General features: G+C 37.8%; 1 protein-coding gene across 1 annotated transcript in view; it reads right to left on the reverse strand.

Annotated features, from left to right (window-relative positions):
- The window catches only part of LOC127662191 (solute carrier family 35 member F4-like), a 54,426-nt gene extending 49,402 nt beyond the window's left edge, over positions 1–5,024 (reverse strand). Inside the window, exon 1 of the mRNA XM_052153281.1 lies at positions 4,752–5,024. Within this exon, the coding sequence (XP_052009241.1) occupies positions 4,752–4,971 (220 nt within the window). The 5' untranslated portion in view covers positions 4,972–5,024. The remainder of the gene's footprint in view (positions 1–4,751) is intronic.
- Positions 5,025–20,255: the final 15,231 nt, after the last annotated feature.

Raw genomic sequence — 20,255 nt, forward strand, 5'->3', positions numbered from 1 at the left:
TCTGCTTGTCTTCAGCAAACTGTTTGCGGGCTTTCTTGTGCAACATCTTTAGAAGAGGCTTCCTTCTGGGACGACAGCCATGCAGACCAATTTGATGCAGTGTGCGGCGTATGGTCCGAGCACTGACAGGCTGATCCCCCACCCCTTCAACCTCTGCAGCAATGCTGGCAGCACTCATATGTCTATTTCCCAAAGACAACCTCTGGATATGACACTGAGCACGTGCACTCAACTTCTTTGGTCGACCATGGCGAGGCCTGTTCTGAGTGTAACCTGTCCTGTTAAACCGCTGTATGGTCTTGGCCACTGTGCTGCAACTCGGTGTCAGTATCTTGGCAATCTTCTTATAGCCTAGGCCATCTTTATGTAGAGCAACAATTCTTTTTTTCAGATCCTCAGAGAGTTCTTTGCCATGAGGTGCCATGTTGAACTTCCAGTGACCAATTTGAGGGAGTGTGAGTGCGATGACACCAAATTTAACACACCTGCTCCCCATTCACACCTGAGACCTTGTAACACTAACGAGTCACATGACACCGGGGAGGGAAAATGGCTAATTGGGCCCAATTTGGACATTTTCACTTAGGGGTGTACTCACTTTTGTTGCCAGCGGTTTAGACATTAATGGCTGTGTGTTGAGTTATTTTGAGGGGACAGCAAATTTACACTGTAATACAAGCTGTACACTCACTACTTTAAATTGTAGCAAAGTGTCATTTCTTCAGTGTTGTCACATGAAAAGATATAATCAAATATTTACAAAAATGTGAAGGGTGTACTCACTTTTGTGATATACTGTATGTGAACATGCTCCTGAACACCCAGTTTTCCTCTTATTTTTGATCTCCCACATTCATTCTAATGGCTGGTCATTTTTGACCAGGAACACCAAAGGTGTGACTTTGTGCCATTTTGTACAAAATAAAAGCATTTCAAAACAAAAATCCTGGTTAAACATTAAAGCTCACTAGTCTGATAAATTGTACAGAATGTTTTCATATTTAATATTGTCAAAATTATCCACAAATAATGCTTTATTTCACTCAAAAATGGAGGTGCATAAGCTCAGGTCAATGAGGATTATGATCAATACGCTCCAAAAAGAAATAGAAAACCTGTGATGACTGAAAGAAAACAGGTTTACAAAATTATCTAATCCAATATTTGGTAATCTCAATAACTTGAGATTTATAATCAATTTTTAATAGACTGGTCATTTTTGACTGGGAACACCAATTTAGGTAGAACATTTCAACACAGCACAAGGATTAAAAAAAAATAACTTAAAGTACGGCACTTACAATAGAAGTGAATGGGACCCAGTCTACAAATACAAAAATTTACACGGGTTCAAAAGAATTACCACACGACTTAAACATTACACGTGTTAGCGTGATTTTAGTGTGATAAAATTGCTTGCTTAAATTCTGGTTGTCCCGACAACGAAACTCTGCAATCCTAAAATTGGGTATAACTTTACACATAAGGTTAGCAAGTGATTTTATAACACTAAAATCGTGTTAACACGCTGTAAAATGTTTCTATTTTGATGCTATACTTTAGAAACTATGGCTGTGTTTACACTGTCACAAAAAATCATAATCTGTAAATGGAAAAATCCACAACAAGATCTGATTTTTTTGCATCCGATCTGAGCCACTTCCAAATGTGATTTTAAATCTGATACATATCCGATATCTGGACATCTGACCTACGACTAAACATGCATATCTGATTCCCCTAAGCTTTTTTTTTAACTGCATATCCTTATGAAGCAGACGTGCCTGTAGGCACGCGCACAAAAACTTAAAGCTTCTCTTGTTGAGGCTGAAATTTTGTACCCACTCTCTGTCGTCAAACGTGTGGACTTGGTCCCACCCAGGCCCGTAGCAAGGTATTCTGGGCCCCCTGACTATATATCTATTTAAAAATACACTTTAGAATTTGTTACTAGAATCGGTACCACCTTTCTCACCATTAGCTATGACCTTGGTTCCACCACTCCTGACTTCTAGCCGTATCCAGACGGAATTGTTTTTATATGGGGGGACATGGGGTCATGCAGTAATTACCTGAGCTTCTCAGTCATTTTAATCCCATGCAAATTGGTCATGTCAGTAATTTTCCCTGACCTTTTCCAGACTGTGCATTCCCGCGCCGGTAAAAATTACAGCGTGATTACCTACTATGAAACGGTCTGTAAAAATAACCCCTGGTAATATTAATCCAGTGCAAATTAACAAAAAGCCCATAAATCTGCACTTTCCGGCACTTGAGCCATTTAAATATTAAATATTTACCCAAGTAAAAGAGAAACAAGCAGTTTTTGATAAAGATTTAAGCAAAGTGAGTGCAGGAAATTGTGTTGAGCCCCATGTTTAAGAACATAAAATAAAAAAAAATTGAGGGATTGTCCATATTTTTAATGTCACCATTTCTGTTGTGTTTAGCCAGATAGTCCAATCAATGTCTTCTTATAATCACAGGCAGTATATGATCATGTTTAATATGTCCTGCATAATTAATAAGCACATTATACATTTTCTTATAGATGACAGCAGTGTGTAAATGCTGTATCACACCCATCTATGTGATTTTTAAAGACATTGCTTATCACGTGAACGCAAATTGACGGTAAATATTACAGATGTTCACAGTAATAATTACTTTACGGATCTATGTCAGGAAAACTAATACCGTCTGAATAGGCCTTGAGCCACACTCTAACTAATGTTCAAACCATTAAAGCCGTGTTTACCATGGCAGCAGTGAAAAGTTGCTTTCGCCTTTTTTTGCTGAATTAATTGCATGCAATTTTGCCTACTTTTGAAAATATTAAATAGCACAAGGCCATTCAAAACCAGAGGGTGAACCGTGGCGCTCATAAGTGAAAGTGATCAGCAATGGAATCAGGGTTGGGGCGGGAGATTAATGTAAACACAGATCAGATACGAGTCGTATCTTCAGTGAATGTAAACAGGTGGGACCAAAACATTTATTCAGTTAAAAGATTGGATCTATGCATTAAGCCTTGCAGTGCAAATGCAGCCTCCGTGTATTTTGTATTTATGGACTGGCACCATTTACTTCCATTGTAAGTGCCTCACTGCAACTGCTTTTTTAAATATTTCAAAAATGCTGTTGATTGAGGTTAACTTGTATTTGAACCCGTCCCAAAATTATTAGGCTTATCAACTTTTAACACATACCATTACTTTTGTCATTAATCACTTTGGATATTGTTGGGCCTTTGCAGTTAATGGAAATATTAATACATTTCACATGTTATTTTAAGAACATTTTTGTTGCTTTTCTGCAGTAAACAATTTTGGTACTATGTTGGGTTGCCACTTGATTTCCACTGTAAAATCTGGGTCCTGAAGCAAACCCAGATGAAAATCACCAATCAAGGTGATTTATCAGTTTGTTGATTTTTGATTCAGCTTCTTTCAATAAAGCACTTGTAAAAGGAACATTTAAGGTTAATTGAATTTCTTTTTAAAATTGCATTCTTCATTTGAAAAGACATTTGACTATGATTTTCCCCAAAAGATCTTGGGATCCTTTGATCCTCCTCTTGGCTTTATGTTGTTTTGTATTTTTTTTAACTGCCATCTCTGGCACAGCCCCTCATGTATGATATGATTACAATGGGTGGGTAAAGATAAATGTAGTGCATAGATAGTGTTAACATCCAAAGACCTCGGGGACCCAAAGATACCGCACTCACACACACAAACAATGATAATCATTAGATGTGATTCATGTACTTACATACTGCACCAGTGTAATAACAGCACACCAGAGACATGTGCTAGACCACCAATGCTAACACGTACCCCATTGTGTGGTAAAGCCTGTGTGTGTACAAATAGGCAGATTTCTCTCAGTCATTGCACTTGGCGATATAAAAAAAATATATATATATATATATATAATATTAATGCATGCCAACAAAAGCCAATCCACCAATCCTTGTTGCGCCAAGACTCTTTCTATTGAATTAAAACAGACTAAGAGGGTATTGAAATTCAGACCTATAATCAGAATCATATAAGTGTTATATGATAATAAGTGTTCAGCACATCAGTGTTTTTCTGCTTAGTATCTCTTTACATTTAGTTATTGTCAGCCTGGCCATACACATTATTTGTTGCTTGTGATTTCTTGTTTGCTTGTGACAGCACAATAACTTATTGTGTTATAACCTATTTGCATTTATGAGCAACGTGATGTGTAGTATCATTTGGTTTTATTTGCTAATCTGTTTCAGTAAGCTGAACACAACACATGCATTTACAGCATAGTTGATGGTAATTATTTGTGAGCATAATGTCTAGAATATTTGTAGTTTGCTGACATTGATAAATTGCTCCATTGATAGATCTTACCAGTCCAAATAGCAAAGGGATGAGTTAGTATTCTAAAGCTATCTGTTACACACTCCATCTGATGTCAGTTCAATTCTGTTCTATTCTGCCATATTCTATTTTTTCTGTTCTGTTCAAATATTTGAAAGTTCTGCCCCACTTAGAATGCATGTGTTGATCAGATTCATTTAGTGAGCAAATAACAAGTGAGCAAACCAGCACCTCTTTTCATGTCAACTAAATAAACTAATGCGTACATATAAATTAAACAGTCCAAACACTCTGTATAGCTACATAATTCAAGGCCATGCACCCCAATGAGCAGACAGCGTGAACATATTTGCATGACAACATTATACATTTATTTCTGCAAACACTTACTTCTGTGGCTGGAGTATCCGGGGTTATAACCGTAATAGCCGGTGATTCGTAAAATTCGGTCCTCGATGTCATGCATCCCGTTGGCAGTCACTTGTGGCACATCCCAGCGGTTGTTCACCTGCGGAGACGCCTTGCCCTCTAGGTGCGTGCTCTTGCCCGGTAGGTGTTCCAGGCGAATGCAGGGCTGCTCTCCCGAATCATGAGTCTCCGTGCTGCTCATTTTACATCCACGCGGGCAAAACGGCAGCTTTTAGGTGACAAGCGTTAGGCATACAATCCCCGCAGTAGAGAGCAAATTCCAGCACACATCGTTTGAGGAGTCGCTCAGGGTTGTGTAAAACTTGCCCAGCGTATTTCGTGCAACAGACAGCAGGGGGCGTCACGCTGCTCCGAACAGATAGCGTCTAGCTTTTGGGACCAGTTCGTCTTTGCGAATCGGTTCGTTTAAATGAACTGGCAAAACAAACCGATTTTTCCGTTCTCGTGTTATCACCCAAAAATTCAATTTTTCGTGAAATTTTTGTGTTATTTTTGTAAATACTGATGTTTATCTCTTTTTTTCGATAATATTTATCAAAACATACGAATTTGGATATCCTTCATACTGCACAATAAGCTTTCAAAATCTTTGCTATTTTGTTTAATTTCATATATGACAGACAGTATAATGGCTAATAATGCAATTTTATCACAGCTTTATTGTGGTAACTAGTATCTTGATGGAATTTTAATGGGCATTTGTTGTAAGAGTGGGTTCTTTGTGGTTTAAACGAGTCACCCACCTCACCTCATTTACTGTAACATATTTTTGCTCCTAAGATTTACAAACTCTGGGAATCGGTTCAAATGAATAATTAAAAGAACTGGTTCAAAAGAACCATTTATTCGCGATTCGAACATTACGGTGGAGCGGACGCAGTGGGGTGCCGTCGTTTTACAAAAGAGGTTGAGTAGACAGACTCATGGCGTTAACAGGCCGTTAGGACACCTCCCTTAAATATTTCAGCATGTCGCAATGACACTCAAGACCCTTCAGTATGCCGGGATGCGGTAAGGATTTTTGGGCCCGCTTACAACTTTGCACTCTGACTCTTAACTGTTCAATAAATGAATGCCATTTTGATGAGTTGGGGCTTTGTTGTTTATGGAAATATTGGATTTTTTTTATTTTTTATGTTAATTCAACCCTAGAACGCATATGTGGTTCAAAATTAACTTTGAATATGAATTTTTAAGACATCCTTTGATCTGCCATTCCAGGTATTCCTCATTTAAGGTGTCTTCTATCACATTAACTTACGTTTATAAAAATGTAAGCAATTTTAGCTTTTTTTTTTTTTTTAACATAATTTTTTCATAGGATTTCCATGACAACCTCTAGAATGCATTTGTTGGTCCTACACTGCCTGGCCAGAAAAAAAGTCACACTCTAATAATATTTAATTGGACTGCCTTTAGCTTTGATTACGCACACATTCGTTGTGGCATTGTTTTGACAACTTTATGCAACGTCACAACATTTATTTTCATCCAGAGTTAATTTTTGGCCGAGATCTTGCATTGATGAAGGGAGAGTCAAACCACTCTGTAAAGTCTTCTCCAGCACATCCCAAATAATTTTTATGGGGTTAAGGTCAGGATTCTGTGGTGGCCAATTCTTGTGTGAAAAATGTCCTCATGTCCCTGAATCACTCTTTCACAATTTGAGCCTGATGAATCTTGGCATTGTCGTCCTGGAATATGCCCATACTGTCAGCAATGAAAAATCCATTGATGGGATAACCTGGTCATTCAGTACATTCAGTTAGTCAGCTGACTTCATTTCATTGCCAGATAAAGACCTAACCAATTGAAGCAACCCCAGATCATAACACTGCCTCCAGAGGCTTGTACAGTGGGCACTATGCATGATGGTTGCGTCGTTTCACGCAATTCCCTTCTTACCCTGACGCACCTATCGCTTTGGAATAGGGTAAATCTGGACTCATCACACCACATTACCTTTTTCCATTGCTCCACAGTCCAATCTTTATGCTCCCTAGCTAATTTAATTAGTTTTTTTCCAATTAGTCTCAATTACAAGTGGCTTTCTTGTGGCCACACAGCTGTTGAGTCCGAATCCTGTAAGTTGTCGTCACATTGTGCATGTGGAAATGCTCTTATTTTCACTATTAAACATAGCCGTGAGTTCTACTGTTGATTTTTTATGATGTGACTTCAAGCGTTTTAGTGATCTCAGATCATGATCATTCAAGATTTATTTTGTGAAGTTGACGGTTCACCAATATTCTTGCAGGTTTTAATAACGCTTTGGACAGTTCTTAACCCAATTCCAATTATTTCAGCAATCTTCTAAGTTGTTTGATGCAGGCCATTAATTTGCCCCTTCTGAAACACAGTAACATCTTTTCCACGACCACAGAACATGTCTTCCGACATGGATGTTTAAAAAATGAGAAGCTACATGCTGCATCAGTTAAAGTGAAAATAATTCTTGCCAGCTGAAACTTAGTTGCTGCAATAATGATCCAATCATAGGCTCTTAAATATCTGCTTATTTAAATGCTTATTTTTTGTCCAGGCAGTGTATATAACCCATATGTATTTCCTATGGTATTCCATGCATTTAACCCTGGCATTATTTATGAAATACATTGATTGATTGTAGAGTAATATAAATATACTGTCATATGGCAATATACTAGAGTACATAAGGTTGTAATTTTACACGTTTATAAAAAAAAAAAAAAAAATCTAACAAACAAACAAACATTTGATCCTAGTCCAATGTACAAAAATGTATGTGTTTGTGCTGGTAGAGTTGTTGAGACATTTCAGATTTTTCTTACCACCAAACATGGAAATGGCCCATATTTCTGTTATACAGTCTTTTTTAGACTCTCACCCATTTAAACTTCATTTTCAATGTGTCGTCAGAATGTAATAAAATATAACTATTTAAAATTTTTAGTTACTTATAAAATTGTCATTAGATTTAATTTACTTTGGGGAAACAAAGTAGTTTTATAAAGAATAAGCATCTAGATTTCACCTGGGTCTTTTTTGACCCACATATGTATTAAAGAGTGGTGAAGTTATATATTCGTATAGGGTTAAGTTATCTCTTAGAATATATGAAGGCAAACTAAACCAACATTTTCCCCCTACAATAGCAATAGAATAGATTTTATACAGGTGAAAAACAGATACATTTGTAGGATATTTGGTACTGATGAATTTAGAAGGGAACCGTTAAAGTGCCCTCATTCTCACTCCATTATATGTAAGGGTATTTGGTACTGATTAATTTAGACAGGAACCGTTAACGTGCCCATCTTCTAACACCAATATACGTAAGGGAATTTAGGGTCTTGAAATATGTGAGCTATGAACTAAATTAAACTGTCCTTGTTGTACATTATTAGGTAATGATAGTATAATGGAATTAGTCACGTTCAACAACCATTATAAATGAGACAAACAACAAATAACTAGATTATTCTCCACCATTAAAATCATAATACAATGTCTCGTTGTATCCGCTCACAATTTCAACTATAAGGAATTAGCTTTAATAAGTGAATTATGATTAATTCACTTATTGGAGTGATATTATTCTCATGGCTTATTGAAAACAATATCACATCTTTGAAGCAAAATCTTTTAGAAACAGGGATGAGATTATTTATCAAAATATACCACAGTTCAAAGCAATTGTCAGAATAACCTAGCAAGCCTTGGTAGTGTGTAAATTGTGTATTTAAATGCATTCTGTACATTTTAGAAGGTTAAATCGGTAAAGTACTGTGACTGTAGAATGTTCCTGGATTAAAATGAAATGTGTTAGAATTCGAGTCCTGCAAATCTTATGGTCTTTTGTAAACCTTTCAAAGAGAAGTCTGCTTTAACACTTTGTGGAAGTTCAGAAGGTCATGCTGAGGGGCCTTTCTGGCCAATGACCCTTTTTGCTTTAAATTAAGTTGTTTAGGTTTTGTCCAAAGACAGGCCTTCAGTAGGAAGTTGATGCTTGGTCCGTTAATTTGTGATGCTGAGGAATTCCAGGATTATAAAGGTTGGGTTTTTCCTTGATTCAAATCATGTCGTTACAATTCTTCTGCATGTGTAATCCAACACAGTGGATATAAAAAGTATACACACCAGTGTTAAAAGAGCAAGTTTTTGTGATGTAAAAAATTTAACTGATAAATCATAATTTTTGCACCTTTAATGTAAAAATTACATTCTATGCAATGCCACTGAAAACCAAAGTGACATATTTCAGAGAAAAAGAAAAAACAGAATAACAGCATAAGTGTGCACATCCCTGAACTAATACTAAGTTGAAGCACCCTTTGATTTTATTATAGCACTCACTCTGTTTGGATAAGAGTTTATTAGCTTGGTACATCTCGGCTTGGGAATGTTTTCCCTCTCTTGTTTGAGAAAAATATTCCAGATCTGTCAAATTGTGAGGGCATCTCCTGGTGTATGGCAAAATATTAATCTTTTTTTTCGCTGAAGCCATTCTTTTTTTTGATTTAGATGTGCGCTTTAGATCATTGTCATGCTGAAAGGTGAAAGATCTTTCATTTCAGCTTTCTAGCAGACACCAGAAGGTTCTGTGTAAAAATTGACTGGTACTTGGAGCCATTCATGATTCCCCCCAGCCTCAGTTCCAGCTGAAGAAAAGCAGCCCAAAAGTATGATGCTGCTACCACCATGCTTCACCGTGGGTGGGTATGGTGTTCTTTTGCTGATGTGCTGTTTTGTTTCGCTCCAAACGTACCTTTTACAATTTTGGACAAAAAGTTAAATCTTGGTCTCATCAGATTATAACACATTTTTCCACATGGTTTGGAAGACTGGATATACGTATTTGCCGGGCTTGAATTATTATTATTTTGTCAGAAAAGGCTTGGTCTTGCCAACCTGCCCCATAGCCCAGACAGATGAAGAATATGGGAGATAGTTGTCACATGTAGGGAGCAACCAGTACTTTCCTCTTGACAGCCACCCTGACCAGTTTTCTCTTTGTCTTCCCATCAATTTTGGAGCGACATCCTGTTCTTGATAAGGTCACTGTTGTGCCACACTTTCTCCACTTGTTGATGACTGTCTTCACTGTGTTTCATGGTATATCTAATGCCTTGGAAATTGTTTGTAGACCTCATCTGAGGGATACATTTCAACAATGAAATCCTGTTGATGCTTTGTAAGTCCTTTGTGGACAAACAAAGCACAGCTGAGATTTATAGGAGTTAATCAGAGTCACTTCAGGTGAAGACAGGTGTGTGTACTATTTCACATGAGCTTGATGATTGGTTGATTCTGAACACAGCCACATACCCAATTATAAAAGGGTGTGCACACTTATGCAGTTAGGTTATTCTAAGTTTTATATTTTTATTTTTTGTCTCTGAAATGTGTCTCTTTGGTTTTCAGTGGCATTGTATAGTTTGTAATTTTTACATTAAAGGAGTAAAAGGTCTGATATGATTTACACTCACCTAATGGATTATTAGGAACACCATACTAATACTGTGTTTGACCCCCTTTCACCTTCAGAACTGCCTTAATTCTACGTGGCATTGATTCAACAAGGTGCTGAAAGCATTCTTTAGAAATGTTGGCCCATATTTATAGGATAGCATCTTGCAGTTGATGGAGATTTGTGGGATGCACATCCAGGGCACGAAGCTCCCGTTCCACCACATCCCAAAGATGCTCTATTGGGTTGAGATCTGGTGACTGTGGGGGCCATTTTAGTACAGTGAACTCATTGTCATGTTCAAGAAACCAGTTTGAAATGATTCGAGCTTTGTGACATGGTGCATTATCCTGCTGGAAGTAGCCATCAGAGGATGGGTACATGGTGGCCATAAAGGGATGGACATGGTCAGAAACAATGCTCAGGTAGGCCGTGGCATTTAAACGATGCCCAATTGGCACTAAGGGGCCTAAAGTGTGCCAAGAAAACATCCCCCACACCATTACACCACCACCAGCAGCCTGCACAGTGGTAACAAGGCACGATGGATCCATGTTCTCATTCTGTTTACGCCAAATTCGGACTCTACCATCTGAATGTCTCAACAGAAATCGAGACTCATCAGACCAGGCAACATATTTCCATTCTTCAACTGTCCAATTTTGGTGAGCTCTTGCTAATTGTAGCCTCTTTTTCCTATTTGTAGTGGAGATGAGTGGTACCCGGTGGGGTCTTCTGCTGTTGTAGCCCATCCGCCTCAAGGTTGTGCGTGTTGTGGCTTCACAAATGCTTTGCTGCATACCTCGGTTGTAACGAGTGTTTATTTCAGGCAAAGTTGCTCTTCTATCAGCTTGAATCAGTCGGCCCATTCTCCTCTGACCTCTAGCATCAACAAGGCATTTTCGCCCACAGGACTGCCGCGATACTGGATGTTTTTCCTTGTCACACCATTCTTTGTAAACCCTAGAAATGGTTGTGCGTGAAAATCCCAGTAACTGAGCAGATTGTGAAATACTCAGACCGGCCCGTCTGGCATCAACAACCGTGCCACGCTCAAAATTGCTTAAATCACCTTTCTTTCCCATTCTGACATTCAGTTTGGAGTTCAGGAGATTGTCTTGACCAGGACCACACCCCTAAATGCATTGAAGCAACTGCCATGTGATTGGTTGATTAGATAATTGCATTAATGAGAAATTGAACAGGTGTTCCTAATAATCCTTTAGGTGCGTGTATCTTTGTTTAATATTTTACATCACAAAAACCTACTGTTTTAACAAGGGGTGTGTAGACTTCTTATATCGTAGCTTGGTCCACAATTCAAAGAAGTCCAGGCTTTAAAGCAATTGATTTTATTGTATTCTTATTTGTAAGAATTACCACAGGTTTCACCATGGCTGGCTCATTATTGAATTGGTCAATGTACTATAAAACAAACTATAGCATATTGTTTTGAGAGAGATAAAAATACAGTAGACTAAACATTCTAAATCTATATTTAAACTGCCTTTGCTATAATGAAATTTTGTTGACTTCTTGCTCCCCTTTTATAATTTTAATAAGAATCTATAACATTTCAATCAAATCATACCTGTTTTTACAGTTGATGCTACAGTAATGGCACACATTATGTTTTCTCATCTTTTCCTCATCAGCACTGTTTAGAATGTCGAGTCTGTCTGACCTCATGAGGTGTTTGACATGGTCCATAGTGCTTCAAAGTAGAAAATTCACAGTTTGTTTGAAATTACAGTCTAGCCTGGTTTATGATGCACCCAGCACGAGGATGCGCAAGATTCATGCCTTGCTCTGTATGGATGGGAAGTGCATTCAGCACTTTTTATGTGCTTTTTTAAATTTTATTTTTTTATCCCTTTTTCTCCCAATTTGGAATGCTCAATTCGCACTACTTAGTTGGTCCTTGTGGTGGCGCGGTAACTCAGAGACAGTCTTCTGCGTATTTTATCACGTGGCTTGTTTTGCATGACACCGTGGAGACTCGCAGCATGTGGAGGCTCATGCTACTCTCCTGCCCCATGCTCAACTTACCACGCACACCATTGAGAGCGAGAACCACTAATCGTGACCACGAGGAGTTTACCCCATGTGACTCTACCCTCCCTAGCAACCGGGCCAATTTGGTTGCTTAGGAGACCTGGATGGAGTCACTCAGCACAACCTAGATTCAAACTTGTGACTCCAGGGATGGTAGTCAGCGTTAATACTCGCTGAGCTAACAAGGCCCCCTTTTAATCACTTTTGGAACAAACCACTGAATGTCTTAAGGGGGGCAAGATAATCTTTTATCATCAAGTAAGAACAATCTTAATTTTAGCTAACCAGAGCGAGGTGACTATTTCTACGATTAGTAAATTTTTGGCAATATTTCAATACTTCAGACATGTATGAACTTTTTCTGGTACTTGGCATGGATCAAAAGCAATTTTTTATGTTTTTATTGATATAGTTTCATGGGAAACAATTGTTTCCTCGTGCTGATGGTCACATATATGGCAGCTGCGAGGAAAAAGTGACATCACTGAAACAATGGTCAATAGGAATGTTCTGAATTTTTTTTTTTTTATTGTGGATTTTTTTTTATTTATTATGTAGTAACATTTAAAGAGTGTTCCACCAACAATGTGTAGAGTATGAACGGAAAATCATGAACTCATTAATTCTGAATGCAATGCACACATTTTTACTAAACCCACACTCTGATCCTCCCCATCTAAATCACCGAGTAGCGCCAGCGAGTCTGGGAGTTAGAATGCTTTCTTGACGTTTTTACAACCCAAAGAGCCTCTCCAGAGACACTCGTGATATCGCCATCTACACACTGAAAATCTATACACACACACGTTCCTACCATTTAAAACCCAGAAATGGCTTATTTTTAAGGAAATATGTTTTATTCCCGTATGCTTGGGTATTTCTGCTGTTATATCAAACTAGTTAAAATTGTTTAGTTGTGTAGTTAAACTCTGAGGGCTTATATAAAGAGTCTAAGAGTATATATTCACTTTTAAGTGTACCAAATACAAGTTTCTTGGTATCAAATTAAACCTTACGACTCGCCCTAGCTGAATATATATATAAGGTTACATTAAAATGTATTCTGCTATGTTTTACCATCTTTTGAGTGATTCAAACCACATCCGGACCCTGTTGTAAATTAGGCAAATGACGAAGCCTTGACAAGACAGAGGGAACCATCTCGCGCCAAAACTGAGGAGCCTCATTGGGTCATTGCTCCCAAAGGAGGTGTGACCTCCCTACCTTAACTCTTTCCCCGCCAAACACGGAATTTTCCGTGTTTTATGAAAAAACGCTTCCCCGCCAAACACGGAATTTTCCGTGTTTCCGTGTTTTAGGTGTTATACGGTAAGGAAGACCCCTCCGCATGTTTTGAAAGAGTACGCAACTCTTTGATCAAAGAAACAGACTGCGATCGTCTCAAACATGAAGAAGTGGAGTATTGAGAAGCTCAAAATATCAGACATAAACATGCCTTTTATCAGCTTTTTGTCTGAAATGTTGTTTTTGACAAAACCGACCTCTGTTCAAGTCGCAATAAAAAAGAACAAATGAAGATAAAATAAAATCGTTTTTTTTGCCTAAAAGCAGAGGCTCAGATCTTTATTGTGCTATATAGCATCTTCATATGTTCATGGAAGAAAATATTCTGCGGGCCATTAAATGTTAGCGAAAATCGTCAAAAACCCTGGCGGTGGCTGGCAACTTTTTTTTAAAAACGCTGGCGGGGAAAGAGTTAAAAGTCAGGATCTGGTGTTGAATCGCCCTCTTCTCTTCTCTTTTTTTGTCCTCTCTTGTCCTCTTATCCTTACATCTCTCTGTTACACTTCTCTCTTGCTCTCTTGTCCTCTTGCTTTTCTTACTCCCTTACTCTTCTGAACCTCTTCAACTTCTCTTCAAACTCTCGTCAGACATGTCTTTTGTTTTATTTGGCGTTTATCTCAGTCTGTTTCTTGTCTTCGGACAAAGCTCAACACTCTACGTTTTTGGAGCAGTCCGATATCCTCCGGGTGAAAGGACTCTCTCTCAGTTTCAACCATTACTCCTAAGATGCTTTGAACTTCCCATGAGCGATCCACGCCGAGAAGCACCAAGAGAAATCCTCCATCTCACGGACGCAACGAGGACATTCACGCACACACGCAGTCTTGTTCAGCGACACAAAGGTCCATTTTGCAAGTATTATCCCATCTAAATTCAAATGCGTTAAAGTGTGTAAGTCCCTTGCTGGCTCTTAAGGTTTAACTGTTGTAACAAGTTTGCTATCCCTGTAATCTCTTTATTTTCCTTACTGTTTTACATTGTTTGTTCTATGTTAAATGTTTGTTGTTAAATGTGTTCTATGTTTGTTAATTGTAGTGATATATCCTAATTCCTTGTATTAAACCCAATTATACGCTTGGTTGTCTGTGTTTGTTGATCATAAAACAAAGCCTCTTTAATGTGCGATTTTAAGCTACGAGCTGATATTATCAAAGCAATTTAACGTGCTTTTGATTAGTAAGCTTATACTAAGAATAAATCTTCTGGAGAATTGATCAAGAGTATCGAGCAAAGTGGTTTGCTGGACGAACTGATTGGTTGCGGTACGGGTTAATTCCATTAAGGTGTTCTGAAAATTAATACAGCCTGTCTGCATATGATTTATATTCCTAATTAATTATAATTCGTTGTGTTTAATTATCTATATATATCTGAAGCAGACTTTTGGACTATATAACCCCTTTTTGGGGCAATTTAGAATGTATTGTTATCTAGTTCAAACCGTATGATTAATCATTGATTACAATCATTAATATTAATTGTACATTCCCCAAACCTGAACCAAGAAACCCTACAAATGTATGAATGATGTTTTTTATGCTAATGTTTTGAGAATGTTTATCAATGACAGGAGAATGTTCTATTAAAGTTACTGCAAGAACATTTGTTCATACTCTGGCTAATGTTCTCTAAAAGTTCTCTCAAAGTTCTGACAACGGTTTCTGTGAAAAATGTATAAAACCAAATTCTGTAGCATATAAAATAGTTATAGGTAGCTTGAGGATTTTTGTATCTTTTTATTCTTTTTCTTCATATATTTGTAAGGTTTTGAGAGTATGGCATACTGCCTCACTTTTTCTTTTGTGAAGTATAAAATCCATATACCTTAGAGTTCTTCATTTTAAAGTTGCCATCTTAATGCTTGTTTTAGTTGGATATTATGTGAGTAAAATTTGCTGTTTTCCCCAACAAAATTACATTTTTAGTTTTCCACTCTAGATTAAGTGATACAATAATTAATTGTAATAGTTAATTAATGTCAGCTATAACTACAGAGGGACAACTATAAAGTTTAGAGCGCAAGTCCATAGAATGACATTCACGTGTAGAGCAAAGTACCATAACATGCCTCTGAAGTTTAGAGTTTTGGCTTACAGCACCTCGGCTCAGAACCAATGCCTCTTGTACAGATCATCCAAAAAAAGTGCTGAGGTTCAGGCTAAACCCAGTCCAATATCACAAGCCAAGTCTATTTCAGTGACTTCTTCATGGTTCTGTGTCAAGTCCTTAGTACTTTGTGTGAAATTGTTATCTGGCACACGAAAGAGAATTTTCTCACGGTCCTCTCGGATTTTCAGGGAGAGAGCGACACATGCTGAGTTTCATATGTGGCCCAATTACAGTGCCAGATTCTATAAGCTTCTCTTCCCTCACTCTATTGCTAAACCAATCTGCTCTCCACATTGTTTTGTTTCCTTTTGTTCTCCTTTCAGCCTATTACACTATCTCTGTCTCCTACCATTCTTCATACTTGTTATACTTGTTTGGTGGCCACTGAAGTCCAGAACTTTAATTCACTGAATGAAATCCAGTATGGCACAGTTTCTGCACACATAAAAAAAGCAGCTTTAGTAATACATAGAAATGTATTTTATAGGGATGCACCGAAATTTCGGCCTCCGAAAATTTTCGGCCGAAAATGGCTCTTTCAGCACTTTTCAACACGAAAATATGAGCCGAAAATATATACCTCCTCGCCCCACCCTCAGTGCTCAGATTTCAATCTGGATCGATCTAGCCCTTATCACAGCGCTACCAAACAAAGGCGATCATGTCAGCGGTGTGGACATTCTTCAAAGTTTCTGATAAGGACATCAAATTTGCGATCTGCAGTGTTTATTCAGCAGAACTTTCAAGATATATATATATACAGAATACAGCAAGAGATTCTACAGGAAAATGTCACAACTAGCGCAGCTACAACACAACTTGAGACGTATAGCTGAACTACGCCAGAAGCGACAATCCCCTTGACTACGGTCGCATAAACAAAGACGGCTTTCCTTTGCTTGCGCGGATTGCGCACAGGTATATCTGCCCAAGCACCAGCACAGAGAGTGAGAGACTGTTCAGTGCAGCATCTCATGTTCTTGATGAGCTTTCTGACAGGAGAGACGGTCAGAACGTTTAGCAACTTTTGTTCTTGAAGAGAAACCTGTCACTTGTACTTAAATAGAAAGCGGTCCAATATGATGTGTATAGCAATTACATTACACTTGTTCTTCACTTGAGGATACATCTGTCGTTTACAGTTGAGGTTGGATTTAGTTCAATTACTGCTGTTTTGCACAATCATTTTCACTTAAAGTGTACATACGTTTACATAAACAGAATAGAGCACTGATCTATATATATAATTATATATTATAGATATATATAGATCAGTGGAATAGAGACCATTCTGTGTTCTGCCTGTTGTTTTAATTAAAATTACTGTTGCATATTTAAACTTTTTGAAAGATGTTAGCTAAGTTCATTACTTGACTGTTGTTTTGCATATAATAGTTTTCTAAAACTTTACATTATTTGGATAATTGTTAATAAAATCTGTAAAATTAGATTTTTACAGAACTGAAAGAAGAAGAATATTTAATATAGTTTTAATATATTTTTTGTCCAATTTTGTTGTGCTACTTTCAATAAAAGTGTGATTTATTTTATTGGTTTGTAGTTTTTCAATTCAGATTAATTAAATTCATGAAATTAATGAAAAAGTATAACATTAATACAATTATACACAACATTTTTTTTTTTTTTTTTAAATAGGTAAAAATTTCGGTTTCGGTTTTCGGCCAAGTGCATCCTGGATTTTCGGTTTCGGTTTCGGCCCAGAATTTTCATTTCGGTGCATCCCTAGTATTTTAAACATTATTTAAGAAATTAATTCATGTAAATCACTGTATTATGTTTACTCCAACCAATGTTCTACATTTTAAATGTGATGCAATGTTACTTATTTTTTTCCCCACCCAGATTTGAACCTGATGTGCCGAATTCTAGTGGCACCATGTGCCTTATGTTCATTCCCTTAGAATCGCCCACACTGTATACCCCCCATAATCAAAACAAGTTAGTACAACCTCCCCATTATTTCAACTATGATCAATGGGAACATGCAAATGCTTTATGCTGCAAATCCTTCGAATTACTCTCATCACTGATTAGGCAAACGTGATTACTTCCTGGTTTCAACATGGATACAATCTCGGTCTCTCTTACTTCTGACACAATAAGCTGCCGATCCAGCCATGTGAGAAGGTAAACACACTGAAATGTCTAGTGGGAATTGTTGCATGTTAGCGAGTCTGCAAACTGTCACCACTCCTAGGGTACCAGAACTCATGGAAACAGCATTCTGACTTCCTGTGTGATCATATTGTGAAAATTATAGACCGATTTTTGCAGAAATAATTGTACCTCCTGTTGCATATTTTCCAGTGAGAACAGTCTGATTTTTCTATTTTAAAATACCTTCTCTTAACTAAGCTTAATATGCAAAGACAGCTAGAATAAATTTTAGGTTGATTACCCTTATAAGGGTAAACACTGACTCATTGGCTTTTAAATCATTGCCCTTTTTTTTAGGGTCGAGCACCCCTACCAGCCCGACTGTCACGATTCCCTTGTTGTCTGTCCTGTGTTTCACTAGTCTTTGTCTCTAACTCCTATCCCCTTTGTAAAAAAACTACACTTCCCATGATTCCCGGCCCTCATCACTGCCAGCCCTGTGTCATTGTGCTCACCTGATCGTCGTTTGTCATCATCATGTCTCCTGTGTTTTTAAACCCTGCTGTTTCTCCATTCCCCTGTCGATTGTCGATGTATATGGATGCTTGTTTTCGTGTTTCCTTATGTTTATCCTGCCAGTTTCCCATTGTATGTTTTCCGTGTTTTTGTTGTGTTTCCCCATTGCGGGTGTTTTCTTTGTTTTGGTTTTGTTTGTTTAATCCTCAACCCTTCCAATAAAGCTAACCCTGCACTTAGATCCTCGCCCCTCATCTGCCTTCCTGCTCATCATAACACCGACAGTAACATTGGCTCAGCCGATGGCATGAATTTAGGGCAGGAATGTCCCATTAAGTTCAGTTTGGAAACTACATGGCGCAGGCCAAAATGTTCCATTACTGACTCCCCTCTATGCTAACCAATCAGGCAATTACACCCTTCCATGAAAATATATAAAAATTGTATTCACCACAACAGCTTGACTCAAGTCCAGCAGTGCAGCCTTGCAAAGTATTTACCCTCCTCCTCCCAGGTCCACTTTCTAGATCGGCTTTAGGTGCGGGGTTCAGTAGCAGTAGCATGTCTATCTAGTCTCAGATGCACTACGTTTCCAACAGCAGCAGCATATTAGCTAATGTCGAGCAGCAGCGTGCGTGAAGCAGATCTAGTCCGCCAAGACCAATACTACTTTAATGTAATTTACATTGTTAAACTACTCTGAGTAGTTTGAACTGTAATCGAAGACCATTCAGGAAACCCGTTTAAAACAGTGATTATGTTTTGTATTTTTTTATTATTATTGTTTAGTGACAGATTTCTGTTTACTATTCTGTTCCACAGGCTTTTGTTTTTATCAGATACATTTTCTAAAGTCTTAACAATCATTGTTACTTAGTATTCACACCCTGTTTGCACACTTTCATTCATGCTTCAAAGAATTTTGGTGTAAAGTGACAGCAGTAATCCAAGATAGTGGTTTTCTGGTTGCTCTGTCTGTGTTGTGAGGGTGCTGTCAGACAGATTGCTTCAGTGAGGAGGTCTTCAGCATGATAATAAGGGTTGGACCTAAGTGACTGTCCTTGGATTCTCTGCCCAGAGAAGCAACACAGACCAGTCAATAAATCACTGAACAGCTAATACCCAGTGAACATATGAGTGTAAGGTCTTTTGTATCTTTTGAAAGGCAACCGAGTTTATCTGCTCTTTCTTTCCTTTTTTCTTGTGCCTGTTCTCCCATTTTTTGGTGTCATTTGTACTCTGAGAGAAAAATTCTTCCCCAGAAACAGACCAGACAGACACTTGGAATGCGTGACTGGAGCCTGAAATGTCTGTCTGACTGCAACAGGGAGGATGCTTTGTCAAAGAGAGAGAGAGAGAGGCTATTGTAATGATGTACAGTACTGGCAGGTGAATGACATTACAGCACATTTTTATATCTGGATTGGTGAGAGGTATTAATTACAAAGGCATCGCAGTTTGAATCAACAATATTGCGTAGTTCTCTGATTTTAAGTGAATTTGAACAACAACAACAAAAAATCTTTATTTGTCCTTTTAATGATATTATGACACCACTTAACGGACCATGGATTCAGCAAAAATTTGTCAGAATTTATAACCAGTCAATAAAATCTAAACCTCTTTCTAATTACAAACCACACCATCTTTGAGATCAAGTGGAAGCATGGCAGACAAAAGTATGGTTGACCATGGCAAAATTGGTATCACTGTACTGTGACCCAAGGAATGTAAAAACTATTCTCATGGCAATAGGCCAAATAAACTTTTCTGGCACTTTCTAGGCATGACATATACCAAGTTTTATAATGATTTGTCAATGCGTTTATAATAAACAGCATTTTATAACAAAATTCCAAATGGCCAACAACCAATATGGCCGACATAGAAACATTGGGTATCATTTGACTGTA

This window comes from Xyrauchen texanus, chromosome 22, assembly GCF_025860055.1.
Source record: "Xyrauchen texanus isolate HMW12.3.18 chromosome 22, RBS_HiC_50CHRs, whole genome shotgun sequence".
Taxonomy (NCBI): domain Eukaryota; kingdom Metazoa; phylum Chordata; class Actinopteri; order Cypriniformes; family Catostomidae; genus Xyrauchen; species Xyrauchen texanus.